At 37.6% G+C, this 26,272-nt stretch overlaps 1 protein-coding gene and 1 pseudogene across 1 annotated transcript in view; one reads left to right on the top strand and one right to left on the bottom strand.

Annotated features, from left to right (window-relative positions):
* Positions 1-26,272, top strand: part of MICU1 (mitochondrial calcium uptake 1) — a 214,711-nt gene that overhangs the window by 31,274 nt on the left and 157,165 nt on the right. The window contains exon 2 of the mRNA XM_024561320.3: positions 7,106-7,267. Coding sequence (XP_024417088.1) covers positions 7,107-7,267 — 161 coding nt within the window. The 5' untranslated portion in view covers position 7,106. The remainder of the gene's footprint in view (positions 1-7,105; positions 7,268-26,272) is intronic.
* Positions 22,681-23,918, bottom strand: LOC112305547 (hsc70-interacting protein pseudogene; annotated as a pseudogene).

Here is a 26,272-nt window from a genome sequence, read left to right as displayed (position 1 = left end):
CCTGGACTTCCTGGAAGTCTATTTCCTTTGCCAGACTGGGGAAGTTCTCCTTCATTATTTGTTCAAATAAGTTTTCAATTTTTTGTTCTTCCTCTTCTCCTTCTGGCACCCCTATAATTCAGATGTTGGAACGTTTCCAGATGTCCTGGAGGTTCCTAAGCCTCTCCTCATTTTTCCAAATTCTTGTTTCTTCATTCTTTTCTGGTTGGATGTTTCTTTCTTCCTTCTGGTCCACACCATTGATTTGAGTCCCAGTTTCCTTCGCATCACTATTGGTTCCCTATTTTCCTTTGTTTCTCTTGGCATAGCCTTAATTTTTCATCTAGTTTTCGACCAAATTCAACCAATTCTGTGAGCGTCTTAATAACCAGTGTTTTGAACTGTGATTCCGATAGGTTGGCTATCTCTTCCTCGCTTAGTTGTATTTTTTCTGGAGCTTTGAAGTGTTCTGTCATTTGGGCCTTTTTTTTTTTTTTTTTTTTTTTTTTTTTGCTCTTGGGCATCTGTTACTTAAAGGGGCAGAGCCTTAGGTGTTCCCAGGGTGGGGTAACGCTGGTAGCTGCCCTGTGATGCTGTACATGGGGGAGGGGCCGAGAGGGAGCAATGGTGCCCGCTCCCCTCTCCACCGGATTTCAGTCTTTCACTCCGCTACCCACAATCAAATTGGGCCCCTCTGGTGCTGGTTCCCGAGTGGGTGGGCCTGTGCACGCCCTAGGCCCCTGTGGGTCTGTCCAACGACCTCTCCTGTGAGGCTGGGAATCTGTTCTGCTGGAGCCCTGGGTTACACGGTCTGCTTCGCTCCCCACCGTTCGTCCTGGTTTATCTGTGTATGAGTGTGGGGCCTCGGGGTGCTACCCTCCGCTCTGCCAGCCCGTTCTCCACCACTCTGAGTCCGGCCCTCTGGGTTTATCTGTGCGCGAATGTGGGGCCGCGGGGTCTGCTAGTGGTCAGACTGCCTGTCCCGTTCGTCCCACACTCCTCCAGTCTCCGTCCCACCATGGCCACTCAAGTCCTCTCCGCCCTGGTGCCCGTCTCCATCCCTCTACCAGTCTGGATGTATGTTTCTTTTTTATCTACTTGGTGTTGGACTTCCTTGCCGTTCGATTTTCCGTCAGTTCTGGTTGTGCGAGGAGGTGCAGTGTGTCTACCTACGCCGCCATCTTGTTTCTGGGTGTTATTTTTTAAATGGACTGTTTCTTTGGTTGATTTGCTTATTTTTTCCCCCCTTCAAACTTTGCTTTCAGTGCAGTTATTCCGGAAAGGAAATTGCTACTCTTTGCTTATTCCTTCACCAGCCATAAGTTCCAGGTTTTATTATTGCAGTAAAGAGGCTCTGTGGACACACTGAAGTTAAGAACAATCTAACAATAACCAGAGGGGGGTGGGGAGGGGACAGTGAGGAGAGGGGATTATAGGAACTACTATAAAGGACACATGGACAAAATCAAGGGGGAGGGTGGAGGCGGGGGAGGGAGGTAGGTTTGGCTGGGATGGAATGGAGGGATGGGGAGAAAAGGCAGACAACTGTAATTGAATAACAATAATTTTTTTTTAAGTTTATGAAATTAAAAAAAGAATACTCACAAGAATATATGTATAGCATAAGGAATATAGTCAATATTAATGTAATAACTATATATGATGTCAAATGGGTACCATACTTATGGGGGTGATCACTTTGTAAGGTATATATATAAATGTAATCACTGTACACTTGAAACTAATACAGTATTGTATGTGAAATGTAATTGAAAACTAAAATAAGTTATAAAGATTTAAAAAGCAGTATGAATATCGTGTTGTATCTTAAATTATTCAAATTGAACATGAAAATTTATGTGGAAACTAACCTTTTAATAAAAAGTCCACTAGGAAATATAAAAAAAAAAGGCTGTGTGTGTGTGTGTGTGTGTGTGTGTTAAGAAAGTGAACCATGGAGGTGCTTGATGGATGAAGCAGTGTTCAGAGTATCAGAAAGTTGAGTTCTGTAGAATATTGACATTTTCTGTAGCATCTTCATTTAGCATGAATATGTGCTAAAGTTCTGTGTCAAACTTAACATTTCTGTGAGATGATTCTTGTTCCTACAATGATTATTTTTACTGTTAGAGACTTGTATGACTTAAATTAACTTTACATTCTCACCCAGATTATTTAAAATAGTTCTTTCTCTGCTGAACAGAGTTAGCTGAAGCGTGAGCTTTCCTCATTTATTGTCAGTACTATCACTTTGAGGTATGAAAGTGCATCTTTTCTAGACGTGAATGTTAATCTCTACCGTATTTTGGCAGTCATGCTGGTGTCTTCAGTGCAGAACTTTCAAACTGATTAATTTCATCTAAAAGAAATGTGTGCAGATCTTTTAAAAATTATTTGGCATAATTATAGCCTACAATATTTCCAGTAGCTTATTCCATTCCTCAGATGAAATGACAAAGCAAAAACAAAACAAAACAAAACAAAAAAAACCATAGGCAGTCTTCTAAGGTAACACAATCAGCCAAGCTCTTTTATTTGGGTAGAAAATGCTTAGCTTTTTTTCTACCCTAAGTAAATCAATCATCTTCCTTGGAGACTTTCTTGAAGCATTTCCGACTTTTAACCTAATGTAATATTTTCTTTCTTTGAATCCCTGTTAGTAAGTTCTTGTAGCGCTTACTTTTTTCCTGCTTTGCCTTATGATGTGAATAGTTGTTTTATGTTCCCTACCAAATTATAAGGTGTTAGAAGGTAGAGTGTGTCTTGGTCATTTTTGTGCCTTTTCCAGTGCCCTCACAACACCTTGCTCAGTAAATATAGCTAATGACTTCAATGAAATAATGGCAGTTGGACATTTTGGATTATGTGAAATTTGCTTAAACCAGTTAGGCTAATGAAGGATGCTACATCATTAATAACCATTCAGGATGGCTTTCTTCTAACAAAAAATACAAGATATTTTTACACTTGGTTTTTCTGAAATAAACTCTTAAAGCCAGAAAAAAACCTGAGCAATAAGTACTACCTGTGCTTTGTGTCTTCCAGAATAGAGTCTTAGTTAGGGCTGGTTGCTTAGTTGGCCAGTAGTAGAGCTAGAAAGAGAACCTAAGTTTTTCTGTATCTGCTGTAGTGTAATTGGTGATCTCCTTGGCAAGGTGACAGGTATACATTAAAACAATTTAATAAAAAAGTACCATAATAAGTGGTACAGTGTTTTAATTCTATAGGAATTCAGAGGAAAGAAATGAAGACTGATAATGATTTTCCCTAACTCTCATGGATGAGGTGGAATTTCATTTGAGCCTTAAGGAAAGTTGTCCAAGGAATAGTACAGAAATTGTTTGTCATGCTAAGACACTTAGAAACAATGATAAAAACAATTCAGAAACTTGACTATCTTCATTTCTAGTCTAATAACCTATCTATTATATAGTCATTACATTTATTATTATTTGGCATTATTCAACTTACAGTATTTCTATTTAAATCGATAAATATTTGAATGTGTTTAATGTCCAAACTATTATGGTAGGTTTTGTATATTATATTAGACTCAGTACTCATGTTTAAGCGTAAAGGCAGATGCATAAGCCCAGTTAGTGAGCTCTGTGGGTTTTTAAATTATGAATATGAAGTCAATTATGAAAATGTGTTAATTATAATAGTTTTTGTAGTCTGTACAAGGAATAACTTGGCCAGCTAATCGGAAATGACTTAAACCTCCTTTCAGAAATCCATGTATCTTAAATACAGCAATAGCAGGTGCTTGTTTTTTTCTATTTTTCTCCTATGTTCGTGGAAACTGTTACTTTTGTACACTGCACATCATTCGGGGATATCACACACCCTTTGCAAAGAAGCATTGCAAATATCATTGAATTAATTACACTGGTTTATGTTTGTATCACTGCCCCGCATGTACTTAATAAGTTGTTCCAGGTTGTAGCTTTAGCAAAATAGATTAAGAAAAGGTGTATTCATCTGTGTTATGAAACAGTGAGGTAATTATGTCATTATATTGCAGTTGAATTGGGCATGCTGTAATTTTTCATATGGATTTTTGACATGTTTACCATTATAATTCATTCATAATTTCAGGGATTTTTTTTCTGTATTCAGAAGGGTAAATATGACAGAATGATGTGTAATCTTGTTCTCCAGTAGAATGTGAAGATGAAACACTTCTGGGATATTTCTGAGAACTTTGTTGCTGTTTAAATTAAAAGATCCTTTTCTGTAAAATAATGAATGAATAATCTATTCAAGTATTTTGAAAATATAACCAATCATTAGAAAGCAAAATGTTGGATAGAAAAAATCTTCTCAGGCCCTGACTGCTATGGCTCAGTTGGTTGGATGTCGTCCAGCAAAGTAAAAGGTCACAGGTTTGATTCCCAATCAGGTCACATGCCTGGGTTGCAGGTTCAGTCCATGGTCAGAGTGCATACAGGAAGCAACCCATCGATGTTTCTAGTCACTTCACCTACTACTTATATGCAGCTGGCACCCCTCCAGCTGTTACCCTGATGGTGTTTTTCAGAGTGGGTCAGCTTGCATATGTTCCACGTGGGCTCTTTATATGGCCTCTTCCAAGAGACCTGCTGTTTCTTCCACCACCTCAACCCCCCACTGATTTTTACAGCCAGAAGTTATAAGGCTTTATTTTCCTTGTGCTGGAACCCTGGGCTATGCTGTTTGGCCTGGAGTTGGGATCACTTGCTCCCAAGGAGTCCCTTCTGGTTTTTATCTGCCACACGTGATGTGGGACCGTCCATTCCACTGGCTGCCGCTACCACTGCCTCACTACTGCTGCCACACTGCGTCCTCTCCACCCCTCTTACCCGTCTAGATGAATAGTCTTTAAATACTCAGTTGTTGGACTTCCATACAGTTCGATTTTCTGTCAGTTCTGGTTGTTTTTTGTTCTGATCCTTCTTATGGTTGTATGAGGAAGTGAATTATGTCTACCTAGTCTTTCATCTTGACTGACTATACTTTTGATTTTAAAGGAAGCTCAGAGCCAAGTAGGGGAAGAAAACTTATATATGAACAAATACGTTAATTGCCATAGGAAGATATGTACAAATTATGAGATAATTTAAGTTAGGAAGCAGTGAACTAAAGGGGTGGAGCATGGATACTTTGATTTGAAAGTCATGTAACCAGAAAGAAATGCCTGTTTTTCTTTCATTCCACTTGGTGGATTAAAAGAATGAGAGATTCTACTCTGGCCTCAAGATCATCATCTAAATGAAAAATATCATCTTCTATTATGTAGACTGAGGTACCAGAGATGATCCTAAGTCTTTTGGGATGCCCCTGATATTTCTGTCACTTGATCAAAATCTACACCATTCTGAGGCTCTACACTAAACAAAAGTCTTTGCTGACTAACCTGGTCTTATCCTGGTCTTTCTTTATTTTTGAATTCTCTAACATCTATATCCAGTATGTTTCTATGTACTCAGGATGGAAATGTATCATTTCAAAAGTGTTTCATGTGTATCTTGTCCAATTAGAATGTAAAAAAAAAATTTTTTTGGCCTTTTAGGTCTCATATAGGGCTAAATAGTATGAACTTAATTAATTTTTGTTGAATGAGTACTTCCCAGTAATTCACTTAGATGCTGAATTAATCAACTTTTGCTGGGGCAGCAAACACCCCCTCCCCCAAATTTGGGGGCTTACAATAATAAACATTTATTTCTCACCAGCATTGAGTAGGTTGGCTGTGCTCAGCTTGCTCTCCTGGCTTGACATTACTTGCCTCTATGCTGAGATCTGTTCATTGTAGAACCCAGGACCACCTGGGGCATTATCTTCTCTAGAGTGCAGGAGCACAAGAAGTCTAACAGCAGTAACTCTTAAAAGAACTTCATGGAACTGGCCCATGTTTTATTGGTCAAAGCAAAGCACTGGGCAAGGTACACACCCAAAATGAAAGGAGTAGGAAAGTATTATTTGCCTGTGCGGTGGGGGTAGGAGAGTGAATGTTTATTGAACAGTATGACCTAATACAGATGTTTCTGAATTAAAACAAAAAATTAAAGGGACCGGTGACATTGTAAGTATGAAACAAAAGAATTGGCGGGGAAGAGGGCTTCCAAGGGCCTAGGTGTGAGAAAAGATTTAATTAAAACTTGAATTACTTTAACAAAAGTCATATCAGCATTACAAAGTAGGGGGCAGCAAAGTGTCCTAGTTAAAAACTGGGTGAGTCAGTCTACTCTTGGTTCAGATTCTGGATCTACCGCTTCTAGCTATACAGTCTTCAGCAAGTCACTGTACCTCAGTATCCACACTGTAAAAGGGATATGCCACTTACCAAATTGTTGCTTTTCAGCTCTAAATCCATCTTTCATTGTCTTACTTGTTATATTGGATATTTCACCCTTGCCAGCTTTTGAGCTCTGTCAGTAGCGGGACCAGAGGGAGACTGGAGAAGGAAGGGATGTTGCTTCCTGATTCTAGTGTGATCTTTATTGTGTGTGGTGGCCAGCAGCAGCATGTGGGACACCCAGTGGCACTCAACTCCTAGGAAGTTCTAGTGGCAACTCTCCTACATGCAGTTCCTGAATGAGTTTCATACTATGGTGCCTCCTCCCCTTGGGCACCTTCCTGAGTTCTGCTGGCATGACTTCCAGCAGATGGCTTTTGGTGTGGCACTTCAGTAGATTTCTCAGATATCCATGCCTGTGTCCTCGCAGCAAGGTCTGGGTCTCAGCTGTGCTGGGAGTAGCCCCTTTATAGGTTTGTTTTCTTGTTGGTCTGCATTGGCCCTCGAAGTAGTAGCTGCTTCCCATATCTGCTGTCTCTTTACCCCTTGGTATTTAGTCCCCTGTTGTAATTAATAATGCTGTATATTAATTTTTCCCTGTGAGAATTACTATGTGGTTTCTTATCTTCTAATTGCACCTTGACTGATATATCAGGTTTATAAATAGTACTTTTCTCATACAATTTTTCTGAGGATTAAATGGGATACTTGGTATTGCAAAGTGTTTAGAATAGTGTCTGCCACTAAGTACTTACATTTGTTGGTGAAGTTGATACTGTCATCATCATAAATATCATCATTACTGTCCTCCCACTAGTTAGGAGTAACATTTCTACTTTTTGTTCACAGGATGTTTCGTCTTAAATCACTTTCTGCACTGGCAGAACTGGCCCTGGGCTCTCGATGGTACCATGGAGGACCACAGCCCACCCAGATCGGGCGGCGACTAATGGTGGTGGCTTTCCTGGGTGCATCTGCAGTAACTGCAAGTACTGGTCTTTTGTGGAAGAGGTGAGTGTCATCTGACCATCCTTTTCCTACACGTACTCTGAGTCTTCTAGCTGTTTCTGTTGTCTAAAAGGAATTGATTTCTGGCTTCCCTTTGTACCAAAACTTTCCTCAAATCATTTGGCATTGATAATAGGTATCTATGAAATAAGATGTTGTAGAGAATTCAGCAATCATTTCTAAGCAACGAATAGGAAATATTCTGCTTCTAGATCTGCCTGCCTCCTTTGCTGAACATTTTAACTTATTAAATTAAACTATTAATTTACCAATTTCATGATTTTAATAAATTTATAATAAATTTAACAATTTAACATGTAAAACTCAGTGGTTTTAAGTATATTCCCAAAGTTGTTCAGCCATCACCACTGTCTAATTGCCCAGAATTTTCATCACTTCATAAGAAACTCCGTGCCATTCAGCAGTCACCTTCCACTCTCTCCGTATTCCCTGGCCCCAGGCAACTACTAATCTACTTTCTGTCTCTAGATGTGCCTGTGCCGGGCACTTCACATGAATGGAATCTTGTGTAGTCTTTTGTGACAGGCTTCGTTCATGTTGCGTAATGTTTTCAAAGTTCATCTATGCGGTACCATGAATCACTACTTCATTTCTTTTTATGGCAAATTCGTATTCTGTTGTATGGAGTGTATACCACATCTTATTCATTTATCTGTTGATGGCTATTTAGGTTGGTTCTAATTTTTTGCTATTATGAGTGATGCTGCTGTTAACATGTGTGTACATTTTTGGGGGGGTAGAATATGTTTTCGCTTCTGAAGAATATTTACCTAGGAGTAAAATTTCTGGATCATATGGTAGCTCTATCTTTAACTATTTGAGGAACTGACGGACTTCTTTTAGTCTCACTAGTAATGTATGAGTGTGTGTGCTTGTGTGTGTATTGGCTCAGATTTCCTCATACGTAAAATGGGGATACTGATAGTACCTATTTCACAGGGTTCTTATGAAGATTAAATAAGTTATTATTTGTTAAATGCTTTAAAATAGTGCTTGGCACATAACTTTGTAAAATAAATATCTTGTATAGAAAGTATTTGGCACATAGTAAGTGTCAATAAATGTTAGTTGTTATTGGATATAATATGAGGCTGAGGAATGGTGAAGAAAAGAGAGAGGATATTAGCAGAAAAGACTGGCTTTCCAAAAAGGGTTGCAGTCCTGACATAAAAGATCTTACATACTGTGCTAAGGAGCTGAGAGTTTAATGTCTAGGCAGTGGTGAGCTTAGAGATTTTGAAGCGGGAGATTGATAATAGACAAGTTTTAAGAGACATTAATGTAGCAACAACACTGGGATAAACTGGAGTGGGGAAAAGCTACCAACAAACACTAATACTAGTTTAATATGATGAAGAGGGTATGTAGGATCCTTAGCAAGGAGTTGTTGGGTTTAGAAATAATACCAGGTAAAATGGAGAGGAAAGGGCTCTGACAGAGACAGAGTTGGAGAAAGAGATCTAGACTGAGGAGCAGAGAAGAGGATGAGAGGTAGGCAAGAAAGAAGGAAAAGAGGAGTAAGAAGGGTACTTTTTGTCCTTTGGCTATAATAAATAGTAAATGCTTAGCAATTTCTTCAGGGATGTTTTCTTATAACGGAACTGTAGGGTCCCGTGCAGGTGCATTTACAAGGGGAAGCCCACAAAAACTGGAATTATCTTCTGGAGGGTGGGCCTTCCAGAAGATGATACAGGCTTCCCTTGTAGTACAGGCTTCCCCCACTGCGTGTGTTCTAGGAACCCATCTGTATTAGTGCACCAGCTGGCATCGTTGTGAGAGGCTGTGTTCAGCTTCAGTGAATATTTTGAAGACTCAAATGCATCTGCCCATTTCATGATGGGTTAATTACGAGCACACCTGCCCTCACTGTGCTGAGTGTTTGACCAAAAACAGCATGCCTCCTGCCCCATGCCCCACGCTCCCTATTCACTCGACTTTGCCCTGGGCAACTTTTTTTGTTTCTCTGGATGAAAAAGTCCTCAAAGGGAAATATTTTTTGGATCTGGAATGATGAAACAAAAAATGGCAGAAGCACTAAAAGGCATCAAAATCAACAAGATCAAAAACTGTTTGGAGCAGTGGACAAAAATGTCTCAATTGCATCAAATGGAGAGTACTTTGAAGTTTAAACTATAAGAATAAATATACAGTTTTTTATAAATTAATTCTATCTATGTGTGTGTGTTCACCCTCGTAAAATTACCTTTTGGCTTAGTCTGATTTCAAAGAAGGCAAAAGACTGTATTTGAAGAAGTTGAGAAGTTGTTTCGTGGTTTGAATGTTTAAGAAGATATTATTCCTTTTTATCCTCAGAGTCAATTATACTATTCAGGTTAAACACTGATGAGCAAGTTAGGTTATTATTATTTTTTAATTTGTGTTTTGCTACTTTTTGTAATACTACTCCCCCAAAAAGAATAAGAAGATGGTTTGGAGTGTTATGTAAAAGAAACATATATTTTTGTTGGTACAGCATTTGTAATTTTTGAGCCCCAATATTCTAAATAAAAAAATTTTATGTTGACAGCATCTCCCCTATGTTAGGATTTTGCTTTTGTCACAGATTTTAATTTCATGACAGTTACAAAGTTAAAAATGTACTAAGTGCCAGGATTTTAGTTCCGTAAAATTGTTATTCTTTTGCCTTTGCTGTACCATATAAGAAGTTATAATGAGATGAATTGTAATTATTCGCGTTATTATTTACAATAGCCAAAATATGGAAGCAACTTAGATGCCCATCAGTAGATGAAGAAGTGGTGCATATGTACAATGGAATATGATTCAGCCATAAAAACCAATGAAATCTTGCCACCTGCAACAACATGGATGGACCCAGTAGCAAGGATGTCAAATTCATTTTCACCAGGGCCCACATCAGCCTCGAGGTTGCTTTCAAAGGGCCAAATGTAATTTTAGGACTATATAAATGTAACTACTCCTTAACAGTAAAGTGAGAGCTTGGTGCTGCCGCCGGGTAGAAATAAGGTGCTGGGTGGGATAAAACAAGGTGGAGGGCCTTGTGTTTGCCACCTGTGCAGTAGAGGGTATTGTGCTGCGTCAAGTGGGTCGACAGAGAAAGGCAAATGCCAGATGATTTCCCTTATATGTGGAATCTAAAAAACAAACAAACTTGTTTGCTGAGGATGGATCCTGTCAGCTTTTGTCTAGAACTGTTTTTATTTTGCCTTCACTTTTTAAGGATATTTTCACTAATATAGAATTCTAGGTTGACTTTTTTTCTCTCTAGCACTTTAAGGATGTTATTCAGGGTGGAAGATGGCAGCAAGGTAGGTGGGAGCAGAACCTACTTGCTTATGCACCCAACTGGGACACTTAGCCAATCTTCTGAAGAACACAGTGAACACCCAACGGCATCCCAGCTTATGTGAAATTTGGAAGGCAGAGATTGCGGAGAGTGTTTTAAAAACAGACAATCATATATTTCTTGTCATATTACTGTTGTTCCAATTCCCACACAGCACCCTGCCCTGATCTTGGTCCATTTCACTATCTGCCTGAGTGTTATTACTGTTGTGGTTAACTTTATTCTCTCGCACACTATGCCAAGTTTCTACCCCTTATTCTCACTTATTTCACCATCTAACCTCGCATAAGCACTCTGCTTTCTGGAGTCAGCTCACATTTGTTTCCCTCTCCAAGAGTCTTATCTCTTTTTCACCTTTTATAAAAAGTGGCTAGTTGGGTGAAATGTCAGTTATTGCTGTACTTCTCCAAAGGATCACCTATATGGTTTCTACTTGTTGGTACTCTAAATCCCATAAAATACTGTGCCGCTGTCATAATCCATTTTGCTTTTGCCCAGCCCCTGATCACATACAAGATAAGGTGGGAGTTGTGAATACCAGTAAACCTGCTGGAGGTGATAACCCACCAACAAAGGAGCCACCAACAGGTAAAACCCAAGTACAACAAGAGAGCCCACACAAATGGAAGAAAGGGCAACCCTAGAACATCCAGACAAGATCAAAGAGACCACACTACTGAGTCCCACAGAATCCCTACCATAGAAGTTCACCCTACAAAGACAGCTGGCAAAGCAGAGCATCAGGAATCACAGAAACACCTAAAGAGTCACCTAAGATGGGGAGACAATGAAAGAACCTGCAATCAAAAGGGATGGAAGACTCCCCACTAAAAGAGCTAAATGAAATGGAGCCAAGCAAACTATCAGATAAAGAACTCAAAAGAATGGTTATAAGGATGCTCAAGGAATTCACAGACAACTACAAGAAACTGAGTGAGAACTACAACAGTAGGAAAAAGGAAATAGAAACTATAAACAAAAACCAGGAAGAAATGAAGAATACAATCTCTGAAATGAAAACACATGGGAAGGAATTACAAGCATGCTGGATGAAGCAGAGGACTGAATTAGTGAGCTGGAAGACAAGGTAGAAATACCCAGATAGAGCAACTGCACAAAAAAAAGACTAAAAAAATATGAAGATAGCTTAAGGGAACTGCAATACAACATGAAATACAACAACATTCAAATCATAGGAATACCAGAAGGAGAAGAAAAGGAGCAAGGGATAGAAACCCCATTTTGAAAAATGAGAGGAAACTTTCTGAACTTGGAGAGGGGGAAAACCACTCAAGTTTAGGAAGCACAGAGGGTCCCAATCAAGGTGAACCCAAAGAGGCCTACTCCAAAACACATCATAATTAAAATGCCAAATTTAAAGACAAAGAGAGAATCTTAAAGCAACAAGGGAGAAACAGGAATTAACATACAAGGGAGCCCTAATAAGGCTAGCAGCTTATCTCTCAACTACAGACCAGGAGAGAATGGCACGAAATATTCCAAGTAGTGAAAAGCAAAGGCCTACAACCAAGACTACTCTACCCAGCAAAGCTCTCAATCAAAATGGAAGGCAAAATAGGAGTTTCCCAGACAAAAGAGAGCTGAAAGAATACACCCCCACCAAACCAGTACTGAAAGACATGCAAAAGGGACTGCTATAAGAAGAGGAAGGAAAAGAGAGAGAGAGAGAGGGACACAGGTACAAAGGGGGAAAGTGAATAAATACTTATCAATAATAACATTAAATATGAGTGGATTACATGCTCCAATCAAAAGACATAGGGTAGCTGAATGGATAAGAAAACATGACCCTCACCTATGCTGCCTACAAGACCCACCTCAGAAAAAAAGACCAACACAGACTGAAAGTGAAGAGTAGGAAAAAAATATTCCAAGCAAATGGGCAGGAAAAAAAAAGCTGGTGTGGCAATACTTATATCAGACAAAATAGACTTCAAAACAAAGGCCATAAAAAGAGACACTGAAGGACACTTCATGATACTCAAGGGAAGAATCCATCAAGAAGATATAAACATTGTAAACATATATACACCAACATAGGAGCACCCAAATATATAAGGAAATCTTGGAGAACTTCAAGAAGGATATAGACAGCAACATAATTATTCTAGGGGATTTTAACACCCCACTGTCAAAAATGGATAGATCTTCCAAACAAAATATCAACAAGGACATTACAGCATTGAACAATGCCCTAGATATATATAAATAAACTTTCATATCAAACAAGCAAAGTACACATTCTTTTCAAATGCACATGGGTCATTTTCAAACATAGACCACATAACAGAACACAAAACCAGCCTCAACAAATTCAAGAAAGTTGAACTCATATTGAGCTTTTTCTCGGACCACAAGAGTCTAAAACTGAAAACCAACCTCAAGGAGAAAACTCAAAAACACTCAAATTCATGGGGATTGAATCGCATGCTCTTTAACAATGAATGGGTTAATAATGAGATAAAGGAAGAAATTATAGTTTCTGAAAACAAATGAAAATGAACACACAATAGTCCAAAACTTACAGGACACAGCAAAGGCAGTCCTAAGAGGGAAATTCACAGCAATACAGACCTACCTAGAAAAGATAGAAACATTTCAAGTAAACAACCTAACCCTACATCTACAAAAACTGGAGGAAGAACAACAAACAATGCCTGGAGCGAGTAGAAGGAAGGAAATAACCAAGATCAGAGAGAATTAAATGACAAAGAGACTATAAGCATAATCCTAAGGATCAATAAATCCAGGAGCTGGCTCATTGAAAAGAGAAACAAAAATCAACATGCGTTTAAACAGACTCATCAAGAAAAAAGAGAAAGGACCCAAATAAACAAAATCAGAAATGAAAGAGGAGAGTTTACAACTGATACCACAGAGTTACAAAGAATTGTAAGAAATTACTGCAAAGAACTATATGCCAAGAAATCTGAAAACCAGGGTGAAATGGACAGATTTCTAGAAAAATATAATCTCCCAAAACTGAATGAAGAAACAGAAAGCCTGTACAGACCAATAACAGGTGATGAAATCAATGTAGTAATCAAAAACCTCCTGGCACACAAAAGCCCTAGAACAGATGGATTCACAGGAGAATTTTACAAAACATTTAATGGGCAGCTAACCCCTACCCTTCTCAGACTATTCAAAAAAATCCAAGAGGAGGGAAGACTCCCAAACTCTTTTTATGAGGCCAGCATCATCCTAATCCCAAAGCCATATAAAGACATAACATAGAAAACTACAGGCCAGTATCACTGAAGAAGATAGACACTGAAATCCTCAAAAAATATTAGCAAACCACATCCAGCAATATATTAAAAAGATCATATACCATGATCAAGTGTGATTCATCTCAGGGATGCAAGGATGTTACAGTATTCACAAATCAATAAATGTAATACATCACATAAACAATCCAAAAGACAAAAATGACATGATCATATCAATAAATGGGGAAAAAGCATTTGATAAGGTACAGCACCCATTTATGATGAAAACACTCAACAAAGTGGGAGTAGAAGGAGCATACCTCCACATAATAAAGGCCATATATGAGAGACCTACAGCCAACATCATACTCAATGGGCAAAAACTTAAAGCTTTCCCATGAAGATCAGGAAGAAGACAGGGTTGTCTGCTTTCAACACTTCTGTTCAACATAGTATTGGAAGTCGTAGCCACAGCAGTCAGACAAGAAAAAGAAATAAAAGGCATCCAAACTAGAAAGGAGGAAGCAAAACCGTCATTGTTTGCAGATGACGTGATAGTGTACACAGAACACCCTATAGACTCCACCAAAAAACTACTTGACCTAAAAAGTGAATTTGGCAAAACAGCAGGATTAAAAGTCAATACTCAGAAATTTAAGGCATTTTTGTACACCACCAACAAAATATCAGAGTCAGAAATAAGGGGAAAAATCCCATTTGCTATAGCATCAAGAAAAATAAAGTACCTAGGAATAAACCTTACTGAGGAGGTAAAAGATCTGTACTCAGAAAACTACACAACACTGAAGAAAGAAAATAAGAAAGACACAAATGAATGGAAGCATACACTGTGTCCATGGATTAGAAGAATAAACATCATCACAATGTCCATATTACCCAAAGCAATTTGTAGATACAATGCAATCCCTATTAAAATACCAATGACATATTTCACAGATTTAGAACAAACATTTCAAAAATTTACATGGAACTGTAAAAGACCCTGCATAGATGCAGCAATTTTGAGAAAGAAGAACAAAGTAGGAGGGATCACAATACCTGATATCAAACTGTATTACAAGGCCACAGTAATGAAAACAGTCTGGTACTAGCATAAGAACAGACACATAGACCAATGGAGTAGAATAGAGAGCCCAGAAATAAACCCAAGTCTGTATGATCAATTAATATTCGACTAAGAGGGCAGAAGCAAAAAATTGAGTAAAAACAAGTCTCCCAACACCACTCTTCAACAAGTGCTGTTGGGAGACCTGAATAGCTACATGCAAAACAGTGAAACTCAATCACCAACTTACACCATACACAAAAATAAACTCAAGATAGATAAAAGACTTAAATATAAATATAAGTCGCTACAGCATAAAAGTCCTGGAGGAGAACATAGGTAGGAAAAATCTCAGATATTCCATGCAGCAATATTTTTGCTGACTTATTTCCTAGAGCAAGGGAAATAAGAAAAGAATAAACAAATGGGACTTCATCAAAATAAAAAGCTCTGCAAAGCTAAAGAAAACTTCAGTAAAATGAAAAGGGAACCAACTGTATGGGGAAATATATTTGCAAATGTTACCTCAGCAAGGGTTTGATTTCCAAAATATGTAAAGAGCTCACACAGCTCCACTCCAGGAAGACAAACAACCCAATTTTAAAAATGGGCAAAGCACCTAAATAGACACTTCTCTGAGGAGGACATACAGAGGGCCCAGAGACATATGAAAGGATGCTCAGCTTCACTAGCCATCGGAAAAATGCAAATTAAAACCACAATAAGATACCACTTCATACCAGTCAGAATGGCCATTATAAACAAATCAACAAACAACAAGTGCTAGAGAGGTTGTGGAGAAAAGGGAACCTTAGTGCACTGTTGGTGGGAATGCAGACGGGTGCAGCCACTGTGGAAAACAGTATGGAATTTCCTCAGAAAACAAAATGGAACTGACTTTTGACCCAGCAATACCACTGCTGGGATTATACCCTAAGAATCCTGAAACACCAATTCAAAATAACCTATACACCCCGATGTTCATAGCAGTACAATTTACAATAGCCAAAAGTTGGAAGCAACCTAAGTGGCCACCAGTAAATGAGTGGTTAAAAAAACTATGGTACATTTACACAAAGGAATACTATGTAGCATAAACAAAGAAGGAGCTCCTACCTTTTACGACAGCATGGATGGAACTAGAGAGCATTATGCTAACTGGAATGAACCAGGGTCTGAAAGACAAATATCATATGATCTCACCTATAAGTAGAGCCTAATCAATAAAACAAACAAACAAGCAGAATGTAACCAGAGACATTGAAATAAGGAACAAACTGATAGTAACCAGAGGGGTGGAGGGAGAGGGATAGTGGGGGGAAAATGAGGAAGGGCCATCAAGGAACATGTATAAAGGACACACAGTCAAAGCCAAAAGGGGTAGTAGGTTCAAGGGTGGGAGGTGGAGATGGATGGGTCGAGGGGGCACGATGGAGAGATGGGAGGTGGAGGGGGTGAAAATGGAGACAACTATACTTGAACAACAATAATAAATAAATAAATGAAATAGGAAATAAAAAGTATATTTTAAAAAGGATGTCATTCAATTGCTTTTAGCCATATTTTTGTTTTACTTTTGTTTCAATTTAGTATCCTTATTATAATCAAGTATCCTTTTTTATTGTGCTATGTAAAATATACATAGCATGAAATATACCATTTTAACGATTTTTAAGTTCTGTGACATTAAGTACATTCACATTATTGTGCCACCATCACCAGCATCCATCTCCAGAACTTTGTCATCATCCCAAATTGAAACTCCGTACTCAATAAATAATAATTTTTTACTTTCATTCCCCCCAGTCCCCTGGTATTCTACTTCTCCCTCATCCCTGGTGTTTTAATCTATGAATTTGACTATTCTAGTACCTGTGTAATTGCGAGAATACAAGGTCTTTTTGTTTCTGCCGTATTTCACTTACAATAATTTCATAGTTCATCCATAGTGTGTGTCAGAATTTCCTTCCTTTTAAAGGCTGAATAATTTTCTGTTGTATGTATGTCATTTTGTTTATGCATTCATTTGCCGATAGACACTTGGGTTGCTTTCACCTTTTGGCTTTAGTGAATACTGCTATTGTGAACATTCATGCATAAATATTTCTTCAAGTCCTTGTTTTCACTTCTTGTGAGTATCTGACCAGAAGTGGAATTGCTGGATCATGTCTTCAGTATTTTAATAAAAAGTGAATGGTAATTTTTATCTTCGTTGTTATATATGAACTCATCTTTTTCCCTGGCTTAATTTTATGATATTTATCACTTATTTTCAACTACTTGATTATAATGTGTTTTGGTGCTGTTTAGTTTGTGTTTGTTTAAGATTTATTAGTTTTCTTGGACTTTGAGATTATAATTTTCATGAAATTTGAACAATTTTTGCTCATTATGTCTTCACCTGACTTTTTTTTTTGCCTCCCCTGCCCCTTCATACACACTTTCTGGACTTCATTAAACCATCTGATTTTATCCCACATATCAGCAAGGTAATGTTTATATTTTGTACAGCTGTTTTTTCCTCTGTGCTTCAGTTTTGGAAGTTTTTATTGTTTTTCTCTTCAAGGTTATTCATTTGTTTTTCTGCAGTATCTTATCTGCTAAGTCTACCTAGTGATTTCTTTAAAATATTGAGACATTGTATTTTTAATCTCTAGAAGTACCATTTAAAAAGCATCATTTATTTTTCTCTTCTTTATGTTCATGTTTTCCTTTAAACATTTTAACATTTATAATCATATTTTTAAAGTTCTTCTCTGTTTATTCCATCATTTTGGAGTCTGTTTATGATTCAGTGTCTCATTTGCTTGTCTCATAGCAAATGTCTCCTTTTAATCTAATAAATTTTTAATGGGCTACTGCTTTTTTATTGTGGTAAAATATATGTAACATGAAATTTACCATTTTAAGTGTACACTTCAATGATTTTAATTACATTCACATTGTGCAGTTGTTACCTCTCTATTTCCAGAACTTTTCATCTTTCCAAATTTAAACTCTATACCCATTAAACAATAACTCCCCATTCCCGCCTCCTCCTGGCCCCTGGTTGCCATCTGCTTTGTGTCTCTGTGAATTTGACGACTATGTGTACCTCATATAAACAGAATCATACATTTGTCCTTTCATAGTTTGCTGAATTCACTTAATAAAATATCTTCACGGTTCATCCATATTGTGGTATGTGTCAGAATTTTCTTTTTATATTGTGTGTCCAGTAACTTATTTTTGTAGTTAAAGTATTTTTTATACTTGATCTTTTTAACTTCTGTTACAAAATTTAAAGTGATTTACACATCACCACTATAACATAACAGTATCCTCTGTTTGCTTATTTACCTTCACCAGCAAGCTTTATAAACTTTCGAATATTTTTATATTGCAGTGTAGGGTTTTTTGTTTGTTTAGCATGCTTTGTAATGCAGATTTTGTACTGATGTACTCTCTCAGCTTTTGTTTATCTCGGAATATCTTTATTTCTCCTTGATTTTTAAAGGATAGGTTTTTTTATTTTGTTTTTTAACCAGCTATAGTATCATTGATTAGCAGTTTTTTTTTATGAGCACTTTGTATTTGTCATGCTATCCCTTTATTGTCTGGCAAGGTTTCTTCCAAGAAATCTAATTAGTCTTATGGAGTCCTTTTGTACGTGATGAGTCGCTTTTTTCCTGCTTCTTTTAAATTTCTCTTTGTCTTCGACTTTCAACAGTTTGATTATACTGTGTCTGCATGTTGATTTCCTTGGGTTCTTCCTATAGGGAGTCTGATGGGATTCTTCCATTTGGATGTCCATTAACTTCCCTAAATTCAAGAACTTTTGGGCCGTAATTTCTTTACATAAACTTTCTACCCATTTCTCTTTCTCCCTTTCTTTTTCTGGACCTCCTACAATATATGTATTGGTCTTCTTGACTTTGTTCCATAAATTCCTTAGGCTTAAAAAGGCCTTGGTAGGGAAAGAGAAATAAGGGAGAAGGAAGAATATGAGAATGTAACATTTGCATGACTGTCATTGCCAAAATGAAAGCCCAGAGTTCATGAAAAAAAAAATCCCCTAGGCTTTCTTCACTTTCTTTTGTATTTGTTCCACTGACTGGATAATTTCAAATGATCTCTGTCTGATTTAATCAATTCTTTATTCTGCTTGATCAAATCTGCTTTTGAATTTTTCAGGTCAGTAATTCTTCAGTGCCATGATTTCTGTATATTTTTTAAAATATTTTTATCTCTCATAATTATCATTTTTTAATGCATTGTTTTCTTGAGTTTATACAGCATCTTTATGATGGGTATTTTGAACTATTTTTTAGATAATTAATATTCCTGTTTTTTAGGATCAGCTTCTGGAGATTTGTTTTGTTCCTCTGGGCTGCATTTCTGTGTGTGTGTGTGTCTGTCTGCCTTGTAACTTGATGTTGAGGTCTGTGTTTTTGAAGAATCAACCGCATATCCCAGTGTTTACATACTGGTTTTATATAGGTGAATACCCTCAGCTCCCACCCCAAATGTAGATTCTGGGTACCTCTGAAACTTTTTTCGTATAGATACAGCTTCTCTGGCTCTGGGTGCGCATTCCCAATTAGTGTCTTGCCACTTCCTTTTTTAGGAGTTTGTAATCTCTTGCTCCCTCTGGTGTTTGTCTTCAGCACTGGAGGTTCTCTGATCTACAGCAAAACCTTCCCACTGTCTTATCAGCCATGAGGCATTCAAAATATGCCAGTTTCCCATCAGCACCCAAAGTCAGGTGAGGTAGATACCAATCCTTGACAGCCGTCTGAAGAGCTAGAATGCCAGACACACATTCCACTTCTTTCCCTCCCATCTGAGGGAGAAGCACCTTTCCCTGTTACTCCAAGCCATGCCAGCTGCAGTCCACCTTCTGTTCTTCTTTGTTCTCAGTGGCCCCCAGGCATGCAAACTGTGCCACTTCAATTAGTGCTCTAAGTGAGGTGAGCAGAAACCAGTTCCTTGGACAGCCTCTGAATAGTTGGAATGTTGGACACCCATTCCAGTTATCCTCTTTCCTCCCTGTGGGAGGAGTCTGTGCTGTTCACTTTCAGTGGGCTGTGCCTGCTTGGGGGAGGGGCTGGCATAAGTAATGTGAAATTGCTCCTCTTACTCATTTCAATGTTTCTGTTCTTGGCATTGTGCTTGCCTGGTGTACTACAACTTCTTAACTGGATTTAGGAAATTTCATAAAGGCATTTTGATCTGTATGTCAATGTTAAAGAGTGTTTCTGTGGGTGAGAAAGACTGGGATTTCCTATTCCACCATCTTGCTGACATCTAATAGTTATTTTATTGGATATTTTACATTGTGAATGCTATATTGTCAAGTGTCTGGATTTTGTTGTTTTCCTTTAAAAATACTGATTTTCATGTTGGCAGGATGTTAATTGAAAAACCTGCTTGATCTTCCAAAGTTTTTTTTAAGCTTTGTTTTTGTTTTTGTTTTTTTAAAGCCTGCTCAGACTATCTTTTTCTCTAGGGCTAATTTACCCCTATTAATAGAACATGACCCTCCTATAGTGTTTTACTAAATGCCTTGGGTGTTCAATAATTTGCCATAACTTGAACATTTCCCACTTGTGAGTTCTAGAAGTTATTTGGCCTACAACTCCTTGGTAATTGTTATTTGCCCAATTTTGGATAGTTTAATCCTAAAAATGTACTACTTAGTTTTTAACTCAAGGAGACCCCAGTGATTTGTGGAACTTTTTCTTTGTTAACTTCCTTTCTCTGGTCCTCTTCCTCACCAATTCAAGCCACCTCATACTCTCCAAAATTTGATCTGTCTTCGCAATTTAGCATGATTACTCTATTTTCTTGGAATCCTGTTCATGATCTGGAAAATGGCTTCCAACAGAACATCATGGCAATTATATGCCTAACTTCTCAGAGAGTTGCTATATATTGTTCAGTATTTGAAGATGTTTGTTCAGATATTTTGTTCAGTGTTCTGTATTTTTTTCTCTCTGTGGAAAGGCAAATCTAGTGCAGTTACTCTGTTGTAGTTGGGAGAAGTCCTCTTTCTGTACACTACCATATTTCATCAGTTCTGTAATGTTTAATTATTATTATTATGTCATATTGCAATGGCCTCAACTATCAGGGATAATATAGGAAAAAATAAAGTGATTCTTATAAGCATGCAAGTCCTAAGGTGGTAAAAGTGGTATGATGTAATAGGGTATAATCTGTCAACTATATATGAGCTCATAGAGTATCATGGATACCAACCAGTAAGTTTTACAGAAGAAATTATAAATGCTGTTTAATTAATCAAACTGAATAAAACAATGTGGTTAGGGTAGTTTCTGTTATACCAGATGATACTGAATGTCTATAGATTTTCTTTTTTAGAATTTTAGGGTTTTGAGAAGTCATCTCATAAATCACCCCTTCCAGGAGATTTTTCCTGACCTTTTTCTCTGTTCTTACTTATTCTTTTATCAGTGTGTTTGTCTTCCCTATTGATTGTGAACTTTTTGAGGACAGAGACAGTCATATTCATTTTCATTTTAACAACTAGTATAGGTCTTACAGCATTTGAATGATGAATTGAATAAAAGCTGTCTCTTTCTTCTGGATAAATAGCTTAGGTCTCCACTTTATCAGCCCATTATCTTTTAGCTACCAAGAATTTTCTAAGGGAAATAAAGTATTGAAATGATCAGTATGTCAGTTGGTCCACGTTTAAAGAAAATTTGAGCTAAGGTAAAAAGGTCTTTTGGACCAGGCTAGAGAAAAGTATTAGGTCAGTGTGGTAGTTTCTTGTTGCTTTTCAAAACTTCTTTATTTTTAGGCCTTTACAAAAATTTTTATTTTTATCCTTTAAAAATGAATTATTGTTCTTGCTTACAAATTCAAATAATTCCTTGCCTTTCTTAGTATTTAGGAAATATTATTTGTAAGTAAATAATTGATTCAAATTTCTGAATAGTTGTGTGAAAGGAATACATTGAGAATGTTATCATAAGCTGTAGGGGGAGCTAGGTGGAGGCGTGAAGGGATTGAGTAAAATACTTGTGGACAGGGATAACAGTGTGGGTGATCACTGGGAGAAGGTGGTAGAGGGAAGTGCAAGAGGGTATGGGGGGATATAAATGGTGATGGATGGAGACCTGACTTGGGGTGATCACACAATACAGTGTACAAATGATGTGTTATAGAACTATACCTGAGACCTGTATAATTCTGTTAACCAGTGTCACCCCAATAAATTCAATAAAAAGGAAAAAAAAAAAAGAGTGTTGCAGTATCTTAATCCCAGTGTATTTTTCCCCAACTCCATTTCAGATCAATTTAGGTGAGGATTTCCATTTGTTTTCCTTAATCAGTAACAGACACATTGTGTGCTTTCTCTGTGTAAGGCACTGGGTTAGGAACTCTGGATACTTAAAAGAAAAGAATACAGTGTCCATTCTCTTTTTAATGACTTTATCTTTTAGGTTGAACCATAAGACATTGCTTATATTTGACAGGGTTTTTGGGGTTTCTTTTTTAATTAGGAAAGAAAAATACAGGGTTTTACATACCCTTTTAACTTTTTAAAAATACTTTTAAGGTTTGAAAGTATTTAAACTTTATCAGTCCTAGTAGGAAAACATTCTCTGAAAGAATACCATAACGGCAAACCACTGTAAAATGTTGCAGCTGCATTTGGAACAGAGGGGTAGGTATTCTATTCAACACACCACAGCTTTCTTCATGAGAAGGTGAGAGGTACACTGGTTTGTATTATTGGGACATCCATTGGGTGATCCAAGTTGCTTTTCCTTCAGCAAGGGCTTTATGTGTCAGAAGGGCATTAAACTTGACCTCTAAATTTGGCTGACAATTTACTAATGAGATTTGTAACCATTGGGTTGCTGTAGTATTTTGCCATATTTATCGGGTTCTGAGCCACATCCTAGAAAGCCACCATAACTTCTGGATCCTGTGTGACTGGCTGCAAGAACCTCTGGATCACTGAGAATTTCATTGAGTCCAGGCATTCCTGCCATTCCAGGCATTCTTCCAGGAAAATTACCAGGCATTCCCCCAGGAAAGCCACCTGGAAAAGAGCCATACTGAGCTCCTGATTGTCTTCTGGCTTATTCTTCCCTCTGGGCTCTCTCATGGTCTTCCCAAGCCTTCTTAACTCTTTCCATTCTTTCTTTGATCTCTCACTTTTTACGTTTCCGCTCATACTTTCATCAGTGTTCTGCAGTTTTCTGGGCCCTTGGTTGAACTTCTTTCAGCATTGCATTAGCATCTTCATCATAATCCAATTTACATGCAAGGGCAAGATCATGGGCTGCTTCTTCCCAGTGGTCCAGAAGTCTGTGTGTTTTCCCTCGCCACTTATAAGGCTGAGCTAAATCAGGCTTTTATTTCAATAGCTCTGTCACAGTCTCGGATGGCAGCATTTAGCTTCTGTAATTTGATGATGATACTGGCTCTCTTGGCATACAGAATCGCCAAGCGAGGATTCAGCTTGATGGCTTCTCTGAACTAGTCAATAGCTTTCTGTATGTAGTTCACCATCATTTAGGACAACCACCTTTTATCATGTGCCTGATCTGTCATCTCCTCAGTTATCTCTACATTTTCGTCTCCCATTTCTCGAGGGGTTTCAGTGTGTGGTTCAATCACACCCTCATTGTCAATTTCTAGATCACTTTCCTCACTTGATCATTCGTCATTTGTCTGTCTTTATTTCTTCCTCCACCTTCTTACTATCTGTTTTTTCTTCCTTATTTTCATCTGATTTGGTTTTATGAATAGCAGGCGGTATTTTACCTCCACTGCTTTCCACCCACTCCCTCAGGAAGTTCATTTCCTCAGTATGCAGAATGCTGTCAGATCCTGCCTACATGTTTTCACAAAGGCCCGAAGCTCGCTCACTTTGTGGGGATCCGTTGCTGGGAAGTGGCGGGAGGCGGTGGGCGCAGCTAAGGTTGCTAACTCAGCATGACCGTATGGAAGGGGACAGTTTTTGATTTGTAAAAATAAAGATATCATTAAGGTCCACCCAATAGTTAAAGAGTAAGATGGATTCTGGGAAAACAAATAACAATATAGAGCACTAAATTAGATGTTCTGATTCATTGAATAAATGCTGTAGGAGTTTAAAGAAATAGAGTCATTACCTTGGATAAGGAAGTTGGGAAAATCTTCATAAAATAGATTGTCAATTTCAACTTCTTTTTTTAAGATTTCATTTATTTATTTTCAGAGACAGGAAGGGAGGGGGAGAGAGAGAGAGGGAAACATCAATGTTTGGTTGCCTCTCATGCGCCCCCTCCTGGGGACCTGGCCCACAACCCAGGCATGTGCCCTGACTGGGAATCGAACCCGCAGCCCTTTGGTTCACAGGCCATACTCAATCCACTGAGGCATACCAGCCAGGGCAGTTTCAACTTCTAATCAGCCAGAGGGGCTTCTACTGAACATTCAGTTTTTTTATTGCATTTGATAATTGAATGAAACTGGAAAGCTTTCTTGTAGAAATTTTCTCATGTAACATGAAAAAATACATGTAACATGAACAAATTTTTATTTGAATACTTGTTTTTGATTCTTTTGGTCCCACATTTCTTCTTTCAGTGCACTTTTATTGTGGTAAAAAATAAAATACAAGATTTATTATTTTAATGACTTTTAAATGTATAGTTCATTAGTGTTAACTATGTTCACATGGTGTCAAAACAAATCTCCACAACTTTTTCATCTTGCAAAACTGAAACTCTATACCCATTAAACAACTGTTCCTTCATTCCCCCTCGCTGCTGCCTCTAGCTACAGCCATTCTACGTTCTGTATCTATGAAGTAGATGATATTAGCTACCTCATAGAAGCAGAATCTTACATTATTTGTCTTTTTGTGGCCAGTTCATTTAAATTAACATAATGTCCTCAAGACTGACCCATGTTGTAGCTTGTGACAGTATTTCCTTTCCTTTTTTGTATTTTTCAGACTTTCCTTTAAAAAATTTTTTGACATTAAAAAATGTTGTACATAATTAATACATACACTTGATGAGTTGAAGATAAGTATATACCTGTAACCCACACCACACTCCATGTTATAAAATTCTCTCATGACTTCCAAAAGTTTCCTCCCACCCTCTTACTTTTATTATTATTATGGCGTTTTTGGTAAGAAAACACTTAATGTAAGATCTATACTCTTAGAAAATTTTAAATTTACAACATAGTGTTGATAGCTATAGGTAGTATGCTGAACAGTAGGTCTCTAGAACTTACTTATCTTGTTTTTTTTTTATTGTTTATGCTATTACAATTGTCCCAAATTTTCTCCCGTTGCCCCCCTCCACCCAGACCCCCCCACAACTTACTCAGGCAATCCCCACACTGTTGTCCATATCCATGGATAATATGAGTATGTTCTTTGGCTACTCTATTCCCTATGCTGTACTTTACATCCCCATGACTATTCTGTAACTGCAAATTTCTATTTGTTAATCCCCACACCTTTATCGCCCACCCCCCTAACTCCCTCCCATCTGTCAAACATCAAAACATTCTCTGTATCTATTATTCTGTTTCAGTTCTGCTTCATTTATTTTGTTTTTAGATTCAATTATTGACAGATATGTATTTATTACCATTTTGTTATTCACATTTTTGATCTACTTAAAGAAACCCTTTAACATTTCATAAAATACTGGTTTGGTGATGGTGAACTCCTTTAGATTTTTCTAGTGTGGGAAGCTTGTTATCTGTCCTTCGATTCTAAATGATAGCTCTGGTGGATAGAGTAATCTTGATTGTAGGTCCTTGCTTTTTATCACTTTGCATATTTCTTGCCAATCCCTTCTAGCCTGTAAAGTTTCTTTTGTGAAATCAGATGATAGTCTAATGGGAACTCGCTTGTAGGTAACTAAGTGCTTTTCACTTGCTGCTTTTAAGATTCTCTCTTTGTCTTTAACCTTTGGCATTTTAATTATGATGTCTCGGTGTGGGCCTCTTTGGGTTCATCTTACTTGGGACTTATTTGGGACTTGTATGTCTCTTTCCTTCACCAAGTTAGGGAAATTTTCTGTCATTTTTTCAAATAAGTTTTCAGTTTCTTGCTCTCTCTCTTCTCCTTCCAGCACTCCCATGATGCGAATGCTGGTATGCTTGAAGTTTCCCAGAGGATCCTTAAATTATTGACATTTTCTCTTGGATTCTTTTTCTCTTCTTGTTGTTCTGTTTGGGTGTTTGTTGCTTTGTTATATTCTAAATCTCTGATTTCATTCTCAGCTCCATCTCCTGTATAGTTGATTCACTGTAAATTGTTTTTCATTTTAGTTAGTGTATCCTTCATTTCTGACTGGGTCTTTTTTATGGTTTCCATGCTCTTGTTTATG

Source organism: Desmodus rotundus, chromosome 4 (genome assembly GCF_022682495.2).
Source record: "Desmodus rotundus isolate HL8 chromosome 4, HLdesRot8A.1, whole genome shotgun sequence".
In the NCBI taxonomy this organism is placed as follows: domain Eukaryota; kingdom Metazoa; phylum Chordata; class Mammalia; order Chiroptera; family Phyllostomidae; genus Desmodus; species Desmodus rotundus.
Note: the sequence above shows the minus strand (reverse complement) of the source record. Positions and strands in the feature narration are given on the sequence as shown.